Source organism: Populus trichocarpa, chromosome 1, assembly GCF_000002775.5.
Source record: "Populus trichocarpa isolate Nisqually-1 chromosome 1, P.trichocarpa_v4.1, whole genome shotgun sequence".
Lineage (NCBI taxonomy): Eukaryota > Viridiplantae > Streptophyta > Magnoliopsida > Malpighiales > Salicaceae > Populus > Populus trichocarpa.
This window is the reverse complement of record NC_037285.2, coordinates 33,362,498-33,381,714: the sequence shown is the minus strand read 5'-3', so window position 1 is coordinate 33,381,714 and position 19,217 is coordinate 33,362,498. Positions and strand designations below refer to the sequence as shown.

The window sequence follows — 19,217 nt, the reverse complement described above, 5'->3', positions numbered from 1 at the left end:
GAGATCACGAAGATTAGTCGCAACACGTTGATCATCATATAACAACTATCTAACCTACTATGAAGAAAATAGAAATTATTAATCCATAGATAAAATGCAACAGTTTTGTCGAAGCCTATAAAAAGTTACAAATACTTTAATATTTTGAATCTGAAGTGCATGTGACTCATACTCCATCTCTTCGCGTGGAGGAACCTATACTGAGTTTGGTGTAATGATTCAACGTGTTATACTCAAGTACTTATCCATGTATTCCTTATTGAAAATTACAAGATGCACCTCTTTAAAAATAAAATTTTTTCATGCATCCCACATCGATATACTTTAGAGATGGTTAATCATCCAATTATAATCAGTGTGCCTACCCGAAAGACTAATAGAATGCAACTGATCGCTCGTATATATGTCAGACGAGATGTGCTGCTTAAAGCTAAATTGTCGCATTACACGGTTTAGGTAATACATCTCAACAAACTCAAAAAAATATGAGGGGTACAATTGATGTCTATAAGTCTATGATCAATGTGTAATAATAGGAGCAACTGTCATATCATCTTCTGAATAAGGATTCCACACAACCTATTAAAACATCAATAATGCAATTATTTTCCATCATTTATCAACATCAACCTATGCAATTATTTGTCATAACAACATAAAATTTCTACATCAACAATGCAATTATTTATCATCATTTACCAACATCAACACAAACAATATTTTCTCATAATTTACTAACATCAACACAAGCAATTATTTATCATCATTTACTAATATCAACATAATCAATTTTTTCTAAAACATTTACCAATATCAATGCAAACAATTATTTCATCTATGTGTAAATATACAAAAAATCAAGAATCAATGCAGGAAAATAATTCTCATCATTTACCAACATCAACACAATCAATATTTTTTGGAACATTTACCAATATCAACGCAAACAATTATTTTCCAATATTTAATCAATATCTAAAAATTAAACATCAACACAAGTAATTAATTCTCATCATTTACCAACATCATCACAAGCAATATTTTCTTATCATTTACCAACATTAATGCAAGCAATTATTTCTTTATTATAATTTACTAACGTACCTGATTTGATCATTATCTATCTAACTCACTATGATAAAATGACAGAAAATGGGTTGGATTATTTTCAAAATATATACTCTCACACTATTTGTTAATAAATAAGTATTGAAACTTATTAAATAAGGTTTCCATGAAAAATATTCTTAATCTAAACAATATAATTTGTATATTCAATAACATAGTACTTGTATCCTAATGAAAGTTCTAGATCAACCTCCAAAACCTGTATAGATATAACAGGTTTAGACTCCATTCGTTGTCGCTCCAAGTGTAAATGCTCCCACAACCATAACTTTGTGTACAAAAAAACATACAAAAAACAATCTAGGTAACTTTTCAAATGAGTCCTCATGCGTTCCATAAAGTTCCTTAAGTATCTTTTGTTTTGCAACTCATGCTTTATAGTAAGAAATTTTAAACTTGTAGTGCAATTTAATTTCTTCTCCTATGCTAGAAACAATATATGCGAGGTTATCTTGAATAAGAGTTGCAACCGCTGATGCAATAAATTTAACATCAAAACTTTGCTATCTCTAAAGGAATTTGACTTTTTTATGGTATCCCCCATATAAGTACCATTAACATTCAGGTGAGTGAACACATTATAATTAAATAAATATTTGATTTGAATGTTAAAACTTAAACACGATATTCAAGTGAATGTGCAATGTGTCACTGCTTAACAACATTGACCAAATCATCTTTAGTTATGAAATCTTGTCTAATAATCAAATCACCATTGCCAATGATTTTTTACAATAAATAGACCAATCATTACAAACGATATCATCAACTCCAATATCATGACGAAAATCTAGAACAAGAGGCCTCATCATCATCATCTAATGTTTCAACTAAACTCACAACACCCTCATCTTCATTATCACTAAGATCGGAGGAGTCATACCTACATTGATCATAATATATAGTTTTAATGCTATTTTCATCACAAATTCTCATAACCTTATCTTACAATGTCCTAGATGTATCGGCACCAGCTAAATGTAATAATTGTCTAAATGACCGAGCAAATATGGGTATAGATATATTAGTATCTCCATGCTCCACATTCTATGAGCTACTAGGTTTAGGTTGGCTACTCATAAAACTCCATCATGTTCATTCCACCTTGGACGAACATTTTCATTATATTTCTAAAATCCATATCACATGCAATCGATATCAAAAAATAATGATATTTCCCAACAAGACACCTCTAAGTAATATCTATTTCAACATCATTATAATTCAAGTTAAGTCTTCCACATATATATTTTTTGGTATCTTCAAATGACATGTCTCTAGTACCATTCAAGAACATAATATTTCCGCAAATATAAGTGCTACAATTATTCGTATCAGGAACAATAATACCACTATAATGACACAACATAAAGAAATTTAAAGATATATTTTGTAAAATAAAAATACTCATTTCATCATAAACAAATTATCTCACAATTAAATGCAAACAATAATTGCTATTATTTTGACCATAATAGTAGTAAATTAATTAATTAATTGCAAAAATTCAATTACGATATTTCTTACAAAATATCAGTTGAAAATTTTTTACAATTAAAAATATCAAGTATGATAGTTGAATATCAATTTTTACAATTAAAAATTCAATTGCAAATTAATTATAATTTTCGCACAAGTATAAAGATTTTCTTCTCTCTTTACTTTTGTCTTTTCTTTTTCAAAATTTCTCGAAAGATAGTTATTATTGTAAATTTAATACATGAGTTTAAGCGAAGGAGTCATCGATATATTAAAAAAGAGGAAATTCGCTTATAAACTTAAAAACATTCTAGGGATTGAGTATGCTCCTTCATTAGCTTTATAATTCTTAAATTATATTATAAGAAATAAAATTTACATAAATTTCTTGATTTTCATATAAATAAAAAGTCTTGAATAGAATAAAAATTAAACTCTGAATCCTTGCACAAATGAGCACCGATCACATGATCATGAAATCAAAATAACCAAATAAATCAAAATAGCAAACAACCCATGTTAAATTAAAGGGCTAATCTCAATGTTATTAAACTTGATTTGGATTAGATCATCATATTATTAGCATATTGTTGGATCACCAATATTATAATATTTTCATATTTTGTATCATATGAAGCATAAATAAAGTAAAGTGGTAAATGCATAATTTTAAAAAATAGAAAGTTACAAGTTCAAATTCCATATACTTTTTTCCTTGAAAAAAAAACTAGGTTGATCAACCAATTTAACCAACTAGTTTTAATTAGGTCTCTTACATATCCAATTTTTATTATTAACCCAAACTAGTAGGGTCATGTTTCTAATCAAACCATTCAATTCACTTTAGATCAAATAACGTTGGATAATCTATACAAACACATTTGTATTATAGGTTTTTTTATTGTCATCCCTTGAATTATTGTTTTTTTCTTTTCACAATTCAGAAGTGTTTGTTTTTATGGTCGAACCTGATTTTCAAAGTGATTTTTGCCTAAAAAGATGTCAAATTGATATTTTAGGTGTTTTTAAATTGTTTTGATATGTTGATGTCAAAAATTAAAAAAGACATCATGCACCCGCATTATCAAACAGACTTCAACTTCTAAATCATATAGCATTTTGATTAATATCTCATTTGTGGCATTTCTTCCATTTTCCCATTAAATAACATTTGATGTTTATATGTTCCATTACAAAATATTAAAAGATCATATAAAAATGGTAAGAAAAATTAAAATATTAACATACATCAATATTATGATAAAAACATCATTCATGATGAAATTATCTTAAGAAAAAATCCAGTGACTTTTCTTTTAGATTTTTAGGAAAACTTGCAACATACATATGATAAATAACAACTAAATGTAACATCATATAATAAGAAGGGAGATTATATTATATTATATTATACTAACAATTAAAATAAGTTGAGAGTCAGTTTAACATCAAACCGAGTTAATATATATTTTAATCATTTTAAATTAAATTTGTGTTGTAATTCAATGATTAACGCGTGGAAGTAATGTAAGATTACGGGTCCAAAACTTGGAGGTGCTATATTATTTTCCCAAAAAACAAAAAAAGGTTAATATATTATTTTATGTGTTCTAAAACAAAATGGTGTCTTAGTTCAATTGGTTAAAGCACGCGAAGCACCTACAAAGTTGTTGGTTTGAATTGTGCCAGATGAACAACTTGATTTAAAAAAAACATAAATGACTTGATGTCTATTTTTTTTTGTTTTTTTAAAAAGGGTGGACGACCCTTTATACAAAGCAAAAGAAAAAAGGATGGGTCAGACGTGTGGGCCTCCTTCAAGCCCATGCGTTTGGCTCTTTAGGCTAAGCCCAGCCTAATATGGCCGAACTTTTTTCCTTAATTATTTTTTTGTTTTTTTTAATCTTTTTTTTCTTCAAGTCCATCATGTAGAGGAGGGATTTTTATTCAATTTTATCTTTTAGCATTAAGTTGATGGTAAATAGCTTTTATATTTTTTGTTGTATAATAAAATAAAAAATTAAATCAACCAAGTGGAGTCCATAACTTGGGTTACGAGTTTAGCAAATTGACTAAATATTAATCAAAGAGTCGGGTTGAAATTTGAATTTCATAATTTATTTTGATTTATTTTTTATGAGGTTATTATGGTCTCATGACCTGACAAGTGGATTGGCAGGTTATTCCCGGTTGATCTGAATTAATTCAATATATTTTTGTCTCAATATTTATAAAAAAGATCTCATCATGAATATTTATTTTGAGTCAAACTATGTTTTTACTAGTTATCCAAATTGTCTTTGAACCCACTAAGTCGATAGGGTCAATCTTTACATGATTTTGTTTTTCAATTAGAAAAAACATTAGCAACATCTAGATATTTTTTCTTATATTTAAAAAAATTATCCAACTCTCAATGTAAAACATACCAAAAATCTAGTTGCAAATCTAAATTATTATGGCTTAAAGAGTGCATGCTAATTCCTATAGCCAAAGCTAAAATACATACACTAATGCTACCATCACCACCCACCCGGAACAAAATGTGCTAATTATTGGACTTCTACCGTAGAGACATGTCCAGCTTAAAAGAATAGTATTGTTTCTAGGATTCTCTTTGATATTGTATTAGCTTTTTTTTTATTATTTATTTTGCATGCAAAAACCTATCTCACAATAATTTTAATTAAATACATTTTTTAAATCTATTTTTTTTAAAATCATAACTAATGTTGTTATCCATTTTAGGGGCCCACATAAAAAAAAGGAAAAGAAAATACAAAAATCAAAACATGCTGGAAGAAAATAAAATATATATATATATATATATATATATATATATATATATATATATATATATATATATATATATCAGTGGGAAGAATATACCAGAATGCTTAGGAAAATGCCAAAGACTGGTTGACGAGGATTAAAATATATAAAATTAAAAAATTTGACAGTATATTTTCTACTAATGAAGACCTTATTAAGAAAGGAAAATTCAAAATTGTATGTTTAAGGGCTGAATTTGATTTTTTTTCAAGGTTTAATTGAAATTATTAAGGGTTTGATTGCAAAAAAAATTAATTTTTGAAGTTAATTCAAGTTTTAATTAGAAGAATTTATAGTCTAGGGGTCAAATTGTAATTTTTAAGGGTTAATTTGATCAAATCAGGGGCTTAATTGCATAAATATTAAAGTTTGATGGATAATTAGGGACTTGATTGAAGAAATCTAAAACCAAAGACCAACTTGTAAGAAGTGAGGGACTTCAGGGTTTGAAATTGGTGAAATCATGGGCCATATTAAAAAAAATTGAAAGTTTGATGGTCAATTAGGGGTCCAATTAACAAATTGAAAACCAAGGACTAGTTATGAAAGGCATTTAACTTTGGGTCTAGAAATCGAGTTTAACAGGGGTTAAACTGCATAAAATTAAGAGTTCAAGAGACAATTACAAGTAAAATTAAAATAAATTGGAAAAGGATGGATTAAATTGAAAATTTCCAAATTAAAAATTCTAATTTGTAAGGTTTATCCTAGACGACGCATTGTTCGACTGCTATGTATCTTATTCTTTGACAATTTTGACTAATCGAGTAGGCACTTTCAGACGAAGACATGTGACATTTCCGATCACCTCTAAGGCTATAACCACCATTATTCAACTGAGAAACACCCACTCTACAACCTTATTTCCATGAAATTAAACGTTTACATCCTATTTTCTCTAATGATCTCAACAACATCCTATCTCCGATCAACTATCATTACATTTTCAGACTTTTATGTTGATCAGGTTAACACCTTTAATGAATAAATATGGAACCATAGACCTCCAAATTAAGTAATAATGGATCCAATATAAAAGTATGCACCCCCTCTACCAAGTTTATGTGATATCAAGCAACAATGACGCCGGAGTTGCTCTGACGAAGTCATGAAAGTGGTCAACTCAGTCAGCCTTAATTGAGACACTCATTTGCACAAAACCACCCTACTTTTTTTGTGTTAACATTTAAAAACTCCTAGAGGGTTTTTATCAAAGTCTGAAAACACTTATCTCGAGATCAAAGGGCTAAAACACTTCACTTTAGCCTCCAAATTTTATCAAAACCACCTAGATCCAAAACCAATTATCCTATGATGAAACAAGCCTAGTTTTAGTTTGTTAGAACCCTAACAAACTCATTTAAAAGCCCTGAATCAACCTATCAAAAAAGAGGAAATCGTACCTAAAATGAGAGAAAAAAAGGGGATAAATTTGGTTAAGGTCTAAGGGATTTAATATTGAGTTCAAGAGCTCAAAAAAGGTTCAAGGGTTTGGTTTTGCTGTTTTAAAGAAAGGAGAAAGAAAAGCAGCAACAAAAATCTACTCGCATTAAAGATTTCAAGCTTAGAAGGTGTCTTTTACAAACTTTGAATGTGGCGTCCATGAGGACTGTTGGATCCTCTTTTTATTGTTTAATGCAATTTTTTAAAATGTATTGACGTAAAGATTGGTGTCTTAGTATGTTAAGATTGCATTTTAGTTTTATTTGAAATCTGCCAAATATGACAACATGATATTGATGTTTTTCTGTTTGGTTAATACATGGTTCCATACTCTCAAGCTTTGGTTTAGTCCTATGGAATGTTAAAATGTCAATTTTGAATCCTAGATTGGTTAAGCATGCTTGCTGTTTTGATTTGGCAATTTTGGAAAATGAAACTTAATGCATATTTATGACGATTTGTTGTTTTTGTTTGTTTCTTTTGTTTCAACTATGCTTGGCATTGATAATATGATTGTTGGAATTAAGAAAGCATGTTTTAGAGACTTAAAATGATCATTTTAGGTTTGACAGTAGCTGGCTTTTTTCTAGGCGAGTTTTGGGTTTCTAAGGCAATGTTCTTCGTGTTTTTTGAAAGAACATTATTTTAACTCTATGATTTGGACCGTTTATTTGCACTAAAACCTTCAAACAACTTGATTAGAAAATAATCTAGATTTAAAATGCATCAATACCACATATTCATGTATTAAGATTCTAGGTTTCTTTCGATTGTGTAAAATATATTTTGATCAAATTGTGGCTTTTGAGTGATAATTGATGGTTTTCTATGCTTGATTCTTGATCTATGCATGCTTGCGAATGAAACCATGGTCTTTTTTTCCTTTAAATCTGGTTTGGTTTAGGTTACACATTGCTGGATTTAAGCTTGAATGTTGTTCATGTTCTTCATTTATTTTATATTTGATCCATTTTATCCAATAAATTTTGAATTTTTATGTTCTTCTTATGTTTAATATGTTTTGACTTTAGGTCATTGTTTTTTGTTTGTTTTCAGGTCAACCCGGTCGGGTTAAAATCGGGTCAGATATTTAAGATTTTGTTTGGTTTGCTACTTTTTTTTATAAAAGGATTTCTGGCCTATGGAGATGTTTGACAAACACACCCTTAAACTTGTTTTTGGTAGTTTTTCTAAGAAAAAAATGGGTCTTGCCAAACATGGCCTTACAAAAATATAAAATAAAATAACAAAAATAGCAATATAAAAAAAATAATTTTTGTTTGTTGCATTCAACCCAATTCTTATAAAAATTGTATTTTTTAAAAAAAGGAAAAAAAATACCTATATAATTTTTTGCTTTTTTTAAAAAAAGTTACAACAAATTTATAAAATTCCTCAAGGATTTGACTAATATTTCAATAACCCCTAAAATTTTTAAATCATGAGAATTAATAGTCAATATTCTAGTATAAATATTGGACCTATAAGTAAGCTAGTATTTAAATATTAGGAATTGACTAGAAAATTATCATAATTATTCTTAATATTCACCAATTTTAATTGGAGGTATTTTTTTTTCCACAATATAGAGTTGTAGAAAACTCTTTCGCCTTCCAGGATAGGTGAACCCTGTCAGGGCACCTACATGAACCCTTTTATATAAGAATTTATTTGGGCTTACGAACCCATGATAAATTTGAAATGTCAGATTTATTCATAAGAGTAATTTGTTTTTCCTGAGCCATAAACAAACCACCAATTAGAAACCCATCAAAACATTTAAATCATATCTAGACCACACAATGCAGCCTATCCCAGGTAAGGTGCGCTGAAGGTATTAATATCTTCTTTAGCCACAACTAGTCTCTTGCCCTTGAAATTTTTGATAAAAACTAGTATACTTGTCGGCTCTTCTATCGACCCTGAATCAAATAACTTGATGGTAACTTCCTGACCCCTGAAGTTGCGCAACCACATATGACAACTAAAAATATATTTTTTTAAATTACAATCATGAAAACTACAATAATATTAAACGAATATTTTGTGTCAATGGGCAGCATAAAAAGCTGAAGGAGTACATCGCCGCAAATAAAATGTAATTCAATTGCTATTATTATTCACTATCTCGAAAAAATAAGTCTTGAATTTGAGCAAATTATTATTTTAGCTAATATTCACTTAAAAAAAGAAGAAAAAAAGGTGCGAAACCAAGACAAGCAGACGGGGGATGTGACCATCATTAGCTGCCACGTACTTGCTAAAATAAACAGATCAATGCAACGTGGTAGCTTCTCATCTCTCTTGATGTTGATGAAAAAGGAGCAGGACAGTTTCAAGTAATGCAATATGAAAACGACCACAATTTTAGCCTCCCACCGCTGATAATATGAGGTGCTGCCTCAACATAATTCATGTATTTTGTTTTTGATTCAACACCATTCTTGTATTCTACAAGACGAGACGGCCATAGCATGCCTCATATCTTAAAGGATAATAAAAAATAAATAAAAAGAAAAAAGAAAAAAGATCTAATCATAGTAGGTTTGGTGTGATTGAACATTTGGAGGGGTCAAAATCCACTCGATCCAGATATTGATGATTGATGACAGGCATGGGATGGGGTAAGTGGTGACTTCCACCAACTTGTTTGTTGGGTTTTTGTTTCCAAGGGTCTCCCCTTTCGGTGTTATTGAATCTTGAACGACCAGGCTATTGGAGAACTTTATTTATTTATTTATTATTGTGTCATAGACATAAACTAGGTTATTGTTTCGTATATCTCATGGGTCGGAATAAATATTTTTAACAAAAAAAAAAAAAACTAGATGATTAAAAGAATCTAAATATATGAATTTAATTTTTTTTTTGACATGATGATGTATTAAATCAATCTGGATCAATCATAATTAACATATCCAACATGCGACTTGAGTTTTGAAACTGTGATAACCATTTAAAAAACAAATTGAGACCAATTCATCATTCAGAAACCGAAACAAAAATTAAATGAAAAAAAAGACAACAATATATTGGATTGACCCGATTTTCGTAGCTTAAATCCAACGAATCCATTATTTAGGTCATGGACTTCATTAGGTCTAATAATTTTATTTTTAAAATTTTATTTTCTAGCTAAATATATGGTAACAAAAATAAAGAAAATATTTTTCATAAAAAAAGTTAAAGAATGTAATTGGAAGGAAAAAAAATTGTAGGACAAAAAAATAAATAACTAAAAGGCTAGGTGCGCAAGCCTTGCCTGGTTGGCCTAGGGCTTAAGCTCTTCTTTTTTTTGTAAAGGGCGGATAACTTATCATCCGCACCTTTTTTTTTTTTTAAGGATAGATGATTGTCATTTGCTCTTACCTAGAGTTTGGTTGATTTAAAAAAAAAAACTAATTTATCAAGCTAAAAAAATCCAAGATACGTTCTAAGAACACAAGATAGCGGAGTAAAATTGAACTTCTCTTATCGAATCAAACTTGTTGACACCAAAATTAATCTTTTTAGTGCTTATAAACGATGTCAACCGATGACTTTCTCTCTCCTTGCCGGAATCCAATGAATTTTTCTCTTCTATCTTAAACCTAACAACCGAGAAAAAATGAAATTAAACTTTTGGATCAAAGTTTAATTTTTGGTAATTATAGGGATTGTGACGGTTGAAAAGAGAAAGTAGGAGGATAAAAATGAATTTTTGAATTAAAATTTTGATTGGTAATGAATTTTTTCTAATATATATATTAATTTCAATTACATCCTTTAACATTATGTTTATTGGGGATTGAGCTATATAATATTTTTTTAATTTATTTTTTATTAGGTTATCACATACTCATGACTTGAACAACGAGTTTGATAGGTTAACTCTAGTATTTTTTTTCTTTTTCTAATTGATTTTTTTTTTGCTATCGATTTTATCATTCAACATTAAGCTAATAGCGAATTAGACTTTATGATTTATTTTGATCTACTTTCTATGAGGTTACCCTTATTTTATGACCTAAGTCACAGGTTTGACGAGTTAACCCTAATTAATCCTAGTTGTTTTTATTCCCTTTTTTAATCATTTTTTTTCAATTTTATCTTTCAGCATTAGATTGATTAAGAATTAGACTTCATAATTTGTTTCAATTTGTTTTCTATTAGGTTATCTCGGACTCATGACCCTGATCGGGAGTTTGACAAATTAACCTAAGTTGACTCAGATAATTTTTTTTTGTCTTTTTAATTTTTTTTTCCTGTTTCATCATTCAATATTGAGTTTATTAGAAATTGGTTTTGTAATTTGTTTTGATTTGCTTTTTATATGGTTATTATAATATCATGACTTGGTATGCAAATTAACAAGTTAACCCGGGTGGACTTGAATAGATCAAATATATTATCGTCTCAATGTTTATTAAAAGAAATTTCATTTTAAATATTTATTTTGAGTTAAACTATGTTTTTACCGGTTATTCAGGTTGTTTTTGGACCTATCAAGATGACTGAGTCGCATCAAATTAATTCCCATACAATTTTTTTCTATTAGAAAATGATTAATAACTCTAAGATATTTTTTTATATGAAAAAAATAATTCGACCACCACAGAACAATCATATATTAAGTTAATAGTGTTTAAGTTTTGAATAAGTAATGTAAAGTAGCATAGGTTAAGAAAAAAAAAGCATCTAAAGTAAGTTTCTTGCAAATTTTATGGCATAGGAAAGAAGTGGAAGTGAAGAAGAGGTGGCGCAAAGAGAGCTTAATTTTGAAATTACAGCCATGAAATTGAAATGAATTGAAAAGTAACAAAACGGAAGGTGGATTATGCTAATGTAATGACTCTTCTGTCTCTCTCTTTCTTGGGATTATAAACATGCCCCTAGGCATGGTTCTTCTGTTCCTTTCTTCTTCTTCTACAACTTCCTCACACCCACTTTCTCTCTATCAAAAACCCAATACAGAAAAGGGAAAAAAAAAAGTCACCAATAAATATACACTTCTCCTGTTTTAATTTTTATTTATCTGGAAATTCAGTTGCTTATAGCATATATATTGCTGATATGATCTGGACGGAGATTTTGATTTTATTGAATTATATGGAAGATCATCTTTGAAATTACTTATCTATCAGAATCCTTGCTCACCTTTTCTTTTGGTGGGTCTGTTAATCAGATTGCTGTGGCTTTCACATTCATGTGATTAAAATTTACTTAATTATGTTTTTGATAATTTTGATGATTAAACTCTGATTGGTCTCTAGGTTTTTCTTAATTTTTTTTAATAATACGCTGCTTTAACTTGAAACAATCATCAATTTTTATTTTATTTTTATTTTTTGCTTATTTGATGATTAAGCTTAAATTTTGTTCCGGGTTTGGTTATCTTTTTATGGGTTTTGATGATAAAATATGCTGCTTTAATTTAAAATAATAAATGTTGCTTGTGATGGATGGTTTCAGCTTGGGGTTGAAGTGAATGTGTGCCTTATAAGCAACCCTTTTGAGGTTTTTGTTTGTTGATCATGTCAAGGAATCAGTTTATGTGCTTTAAATATATTCTCTTTGCCTTGTTGGTTTTGCAACTCAAATCATTTCTTGTTGTTTGATCTTTTGGCTTAACTAGATTGTTGATGAGACTTTGCTTTGATTCTGGGATACTTTTGCTTTGTTGTTTTTGGTTATGGTTATGCTGCTTTAGACTACTAATGGATTACATTTGTTGTATGTCTTAGTAGTTTTGGTGTACTCGATGGTAGTTTTGTCCTTTTGGGTTCTTTCTTCTCTTATACTGGAGTTTACTATATTTGCAATTTGGATTAGATCATTAGTAGGTTATGGTGATCCGTGTTTGATCAATTAAGGATTCATTTTGTGGTCGTGCTTGAGAAATATTGGAAATTTATTTAGTTCATTGAAAATTCTGGTTTAAATCATATTGTTCAAGATAGACAACTAACTCTCTCTTTTTTTTCTTCTTCTTTTTTATCAGGCAGAGGCTATCACTCTGTTGGACTATGAATTCTAGTTGCTTCATTGCTTGCTGGTTGGGAGGTAAAAAAATCTGGGCTACCCGTTATGGTTGGATAGTGATGGTGTGTTTGGCTTTCGCTGCTCAGTCCCATAAAGGAGTTGTACGTGAAATGTGGTGGATGCCTTTGGTGGATGCATAGTACTTTCTCCTTTATAGTAAGGAAAAAGTTTGGTGGGATTCATTTACATTTGATTGTCATGCTCTTTCTGCTTTCGTTCAACTACATTGATAGGATTAGGAGTCTAGAATCTGTTTTCAGTAGTTAGTATAGAGGAGCAGTTTCTAATCTGTTAGCAAAGTTGAGCCGGTGGCAATTTATGTTGTGAAATTAAAATGCTGCTCTTGTAAAACAGAGAGAAGGGAGTGATAATTTATTCAGCTGTGCTGGATAAGTAGATATTAGTTTCTTTAAATTTTAGTTATGGGTTTGCCACAAGTTTCCTCTACTGATAGTGCTAATGAAGTTCCAGCAGCATCGTTGGGCACTTTTTTGCAAAGCCCGCCACGATATGCTGGCATAAGTGGATTGGATGGAGGAAATATTGGCCGAACAGTTGGGCATACTAGGACTTCCTCATTAGGAGATTTCCAGGGGAAACCCTCCTTGGATCTTTTGAAATATTCGGAGAATTCATTTGAATTTGGAAGGGCAGTGGATGTTGTTTCCAATTTTCATGGGTTGAAAACTGGTTCTGTGGATGAAGTTGGTCGTTGTACTCCTAAAAGTGGGAGGAATATTCCAATCCCTGCTTCTAGGATTGTGGGTTTTGAATCACATGGAATGAGTTTTTTAAATAATGGCTTTGAGATTCTTTCTGCTGATCATGTGTGTTCTTCTGCTGTTGATGGTGTCACGATTAATGAGGCTGAGTCAAGTGGATCACTTGTCAGGAAGCGGTTACTGTCATCACCTTTAAATGATATGCTTTCTGCAAAACAATTTTATGGTGAGTCTTTGGATATCAGCTGCAATACTTCTCGGATGAGTTGCCCTACTCATGCTGATCATTTCAAAAGTTCTGCATCACATGACTACAAGAAAGCAAATGTTGGCAGAAAAATTCATATCAGTGTGCCATCTCGATCCTTATCTGGCTGCTGGGAACAAAAGAATGTGCCATGTGACGATAGTGCTAGAAGGTCTGTTTGTTTGACTGATGGTCCATTATTGGAAAAAAATGATGCACTCTCTTGCATTAATTGTTTTTACTCTCCTGGACACAATCATTACCTAGAGTCTAAGGTATCCTCCCAAAAGGGATTTTCATCTCCACTCTCTCTGTCTCCTCTAGGTCCAAAGTCTTGTGTAAGTATGAAAACTGTAGGAGGATGCAGAGAGGTCAAGAGCCAATTTGAGGATTGCTATTTGAATTTAGAAAAAATAGGGCATTCATTTGACAGAAATGACTCGGGCATTAACTTTGCTTCTGAAGAAGCAGAGTTCAGGATCTCAAGCAGATCATTTGAAGATATTGGCTTCTGCAAAGGGTTTTGTCCATCTTCCTTGGAAGGCACTACTGACTCAGGTTGGTCACCTTTCTGTCGAGAATCTGCTCCAGCCCAATGCATAAGGCACCTGAGAAGTTTAGGTGGTCTTTCTGTTAGGAGGTCCTTGGTTGGTTCATTTGAGGAGTCACTACTGTCTGGACGGTTCTTTTGTGGAAAATTCACTCAGGTAAGTAGCAATGTGATGCTATATGTGTATTTTGGTGTTTGGTTTTTGTTTCATTTCTTGGAAAACATCTGATATTTTATTCTTTTGGATGGCATGTTCTACCTTCAGAGAATTGATGGCTTCCTAGCTGTGTTAAGCATTACTGGAGGGAACTTTTCACCGCAATCACAGAAGCTTCCATTTTCAGTGACCAGTGTAGATGGAGATTGCTATCTACTGTATTATGCATCCATAGATCTTAGTAGAAATTCATCATCAAACAAGTGTAGGGGACAAAAATTTAAAAGATGCCTAAGCAATGATGATTCTCAAATTGTCAGGAGTCGCTTGCATATACCCATGAAAGGTCGAATACAACTGGTACTTTATATCTCTCTGCAAACCTTTTTGGTGGTCCTGAGTTCCTTAGATAAACGATGATTTCTTAATTTCAAATTGTTTCTTCCACCTTTAATGTGGTTTTACATGTTTTGGCAGTCTTCTTTATGTTTATGCTCTTGATTTGTGGTGGAACCTTTTTCCACCTTAGTCACATTTAATGGAAGGGACCGTGATGAACCAATTTGATGAGAATGTCTTTCTTTCATCACATCTTTTAGGAGTTTGCTGTTCTAGGGGTCTATTGCTTATATTTTGTCTTTAGCAGTGAGAAGAGTAGTATTTATCTTTTATTTGTTTTACATTTTATTGGCATGTGGGTGTGCTGGTAAATCACAATATTAGACATCTTTGTTCTGTTTCATTCAAACTTTATGCAGCTGCAGATTTTTGTAGTTAATAGGTGGGTTGTTGATGTAAGAAATGTCTGTTATTTACTATCAAACTGGCTTGCTTTCTTCAGGTTATCAGCAATCCGGAGAAAACTCCTCTTCACACATTCTTTTGCAACTATGATCTGAGTGACATGCCTGCTGGCACCAAAGTAAGATGTAGTAGCACTTGGATCATTGTCTCTAGTACATTCAGGCGTAATAAGTATGATTTGCTGTTTAGCTTTATTTAAATACATATATTCTTGTATCTAGTATGAGAATTGATGCACCATGAGCAATTGGTTATTTGTTGGCATTCAGTTTCTTGAGGTTTCCTGATTGCTATCACCTTCCTAGATAATGAAATTTGTGAGTGACTAGAATGAGTTAAAATGAGTTCTTTTCCCAATCAAAAACTTTTTAAACAATTCTGTTAATTGATTGCTACCTATACTTTTGAAAATGAGCTAGACAATTTGATGGAGTTTTTTCAGAAACCAGAATCAGAAGGTTGAGCCTAATTTTTTTTCTTTTTTTACTAAGCTCCTCATTGTTCAAATTGAATATAGGGTTTTTGTTCTGATGTAACCAAAATCATGAAACAGGCTACCAGCAGCTGTTTTTTTTTTTTTTTTTTTGGGTTCTTGCATTGCCACATTCATACAAACCTAAAGGTTTATAGTTTGACCTAAATTTTTAACTTATTCTACCTCTTTCTTGTTGTTAATATCAACGCAGACGTTCCTGCGCCAGAAGGTCTCTTTGGCTTCTTCTGGACCAACTTCGACAGAACTGAAACAAGGACAGATGGGTTTGGACACAAAAGTGAAAGACAAGGTGTCACCAGTATCACAGAAAAGCCATCCTGTATACCCTGCAGCTTCTGATGGCCAGAAGAGTAAAATTAAAGGAAGTGAATCCTGTGATATACTGGATGTGGTTGATGCCAGGAGTTTCCCCAAGCAATCTCGAATTGTAGAAAAGGTGACTGTGGACTCTTTGATGCTCGAGGCCAACTGCAGTACTCCTAAATGCCAGAGGACTGCAGGGAAGGAGTCCGCTGGGGTGGAAACATGCAATAAAACTGACAGAAAACCAGCTCATTGTTGTTCAAAGATAAATGAAAATACTCCCGGTGGTGGTGCTCTTCGTTATGCACTTCATCTCCGTTTTCTATGCCCTTCACCGAAGAAGTCTTCTAAATCAGTTCAGAAATGCGTATCTGATCCTATAGCTATACCACAAAAGATGAGCTTAGGTGTGGAAGGGGAGCGTAGGTTCTACTTGTACAATGACTTGAGAGTTGTGTTCCCTCAACGCCATTCAGATGCTGATGAGGGCAAGGTATGTGATTTTAAATTCATGCAATATGTGGCTTCCAAGTGTCATCACTCCACTTAGCTGTGTGCACAAATAGTGAATGAATTGCCCCAATGTGTTGAAAGTTGAAACGGTACATATATAGGTTTGATGCTCATTTCTGGTAAATATTGATAGGGATGTTGAAGCAGCTGATTAAATTCCAGTTCTTAGGAATCATAATTGGTTGCTGGGCATCTGCAGCAAATATTATTGGCATCATTAAGACTGCTTAAATTTCTTTATTTTTTTTTCTTCTCCAAGTAGCATTGTTTTAGAGTTCAAGACATTTGGTAAATTGCACGTGCTTGATTTTATATCCTAGTTTAGTAATTCTGAATAGATAACCACGTGTGAAGAATTCTTTCAAGACTTTCTTCCATGACTTCCAAGTGAAGGTGTCCTTGTCGAGTTTCAATGGGGAAAAAGTTTAAAACTAACAAGAAACATGGGCAGTGCGTAAAAGGGGAAGTAAAAACTTGGCCACACAGTGCAACAGAAGTGGGAGAACCCCAGCAAGTTTTCCTTGTGAGTGGGAGTGAGACACACCAAGAAGCTAAAATGCTTGAGAGCAAGTTGTCTTCATTCTGAATGTGGGAGAATGCTGTAATGGACAATAAAAAAATATGTTACTATTTTCTTTCTGGTGTCTTACTAGAATTTGTTTTGCTTTCTTTGGCAGTTAAATGTAGATTACCATTTCCCGGAAGATCCAAGATACTTTGACATCAGCAACTGAAACATCTAATTCATCTCAATGGAGCTGGATTCTTTGCTGACACTGTACATGTTTCGTTTTAGTCATCTCATCTCGAAATGACTGACTGGCTGACGACTAGCCCCATACAAGCTGTAAATACCTCAATTCAATAATTAGTGGGTTAAAGTTTTACATTCTTAAGCTCTCGAGATGATTCCCATTTTTGCTCTTAGAGGTATTGAATATGCTTGATGAAGTCCTACCATACATGAAAGTGCAGACGCGATGCATGGCAATCCTGGTGATCGTCTCACGGTGCTGCATGTTGGACCACGTAATTTTGGCGGGTAGTGGTGGGTCCTTTGTTTAAAAATGAAATTTGGACTTTGTTGCAAGGAATGATCCATTGGGCCTGCCTAAGCCTAGTGCTTCTCATGGCCCCAGATGCCCAAATAAGCAATTCCCATTTGACATAAGAGGTCAGAGGTCAGAGTTTGGTAGCATCTTCATATATATGGATATATATTTAAAGAATGGATTTCAATAGCGGTTATTTTTTAAAATATTTTTTTTATTTGAAATTATATTAAAATAATTTTTTTTATTTTTTATACAAATATATCAAAACAATTCAAAATTATAATAAAATACTTTAAAGTAAAAAATTATAATAATAATTACATTAAAAAGAAAAAAAAAGAAATTATAATCAATCCTCTAACATGATGTTTATCGTTTTCTTTAACAACTTTATATATACGTTGCATTCCATTTCTTATATATTATTATTAGTTATATAAATTTTTAGTGTATATATATATATCCTAATTAAGCATGCAGCAGGATAATTAAACCTGTCACGGCACAAGTTAAAAAACAAATATAAAGTAATTTTATTTAAAAAAACAAAAATAAAATAACATTGTATTTTAACCCGGTGATTGTTAATCTAATTAGCCGAGTTCCGAGTTAGCCCACCAGCAAAGATATGCAACTCAAATGGAACTAATTAAAAAGAATTTATTTGGATGACTTACCAAGTTCGTGTTATAAATTGTAATGTCCTTCAATTAACTTCTCAACAGACTCTATTTTTTTGGCGTTGCATTGAACAGTAGTTTTGCAAAATTTTGAATTTTTTTCTGCTTTGAATTAATTAAATAAATTTTTTTTTTTTTTGATGTTATGACAAGCCAACCTAAAACAACCCATTACAGGAAACCCAATAATTCCCTGTCACATGATCAGCCATCAACCTTAAGAACCCCACTTTTTTTTTTTTTTTTTTTGGGGGGGGGGGGGGGGGTTGTTCTTGGGGGCTGAGCTAGTCACACCTCACCAGTCACTAACCGATGGAGTCACAGTACTGCAACTGCAATATTTCAGCCCATAATAATCACACCACACATCCACTCACTCAGTCTCTCAGACCTCAGTGTGGTTTAGCTGACGTGGCCCTTCATCGTTGAGAAGGGAATAATATCATTCTTCCTGCAAGTTTGAAATGTGATAAATTATATTAATAGATAAATACTATAGCTTTACTAAATATGCATGGCCACGTGTGTACATATATTTTGGCTTAACTAATTACTCATCTCGCTCTCTCTCTCTCTCTCTCTCTCTCTCTCTCTCACACACACACACACACACACACATATATATATATATATATATATATCAAATATGATAGTAAGCTATGTGAGGTGATGACCCGAAAGGGTCGAAACGCTCACCCTCGAGCTTGGATCGGTATCAAAGAATTAAGTCTAAAGATGATATATTTTATTCTGGTCAATCTAATAAGTTCACTTATCAAAACTCTAT

The 19,217-nt window shown here is 31.7% G+C and overlaps 1 protein-coding gene across 4 annotated transcripts; it reads left to right on the top strand.

Annotated features, from left to right (window-relative positions):
* The first annotated feature begins 11,550 nt into the window (after positions 1-11,550).
* LOC7495813 (uncharacterized) lies at positions 11,551-17,936 on the top strand. 4 transcript variants are annotated; one of them, XR_008056989.1, is made up of 7 exons: positions 11,717-12,029; positions 12,863-14,579; positions 14,688-14,939; positions 15,421-15,501; positions 16,070-16,675; positions 17,373-17,542; positions 17,671-17,936. XR_008056989.1 is itself a non-coding variant. In XM_024588844.2 (6 exons), exons 2-6 carry the CDS (start codon positions 13,326-13,328, stop codon positions 17,427-17,429), a joined length of 2,250 nt encoding a protein of 749 aa, XP_024444612.1. In that variant the 5' UTR covers positions 11,551-11,706; positions 12,863-13,325; the 3' UTR covers positions 17,430-17,591. The 4 variants fall into 4 exon arrangements, 2 of the variants coding, with proteins under 2 accessions (XP_024444612.1, XP_024444610.1); XR_008056988.1 differs by having other exon boundaries at positions 17,624-17,936; XM_024588844.2 differs by lacking the exons at positions 11,717-12,029; positions 17,671-17,936 and adding an exon at positions 11,551-11,706 and having other exon boundaries at positions 17,373-17,591.
* Positions 17,937-19,217: the final 1,281 nt, after the last annotated feature.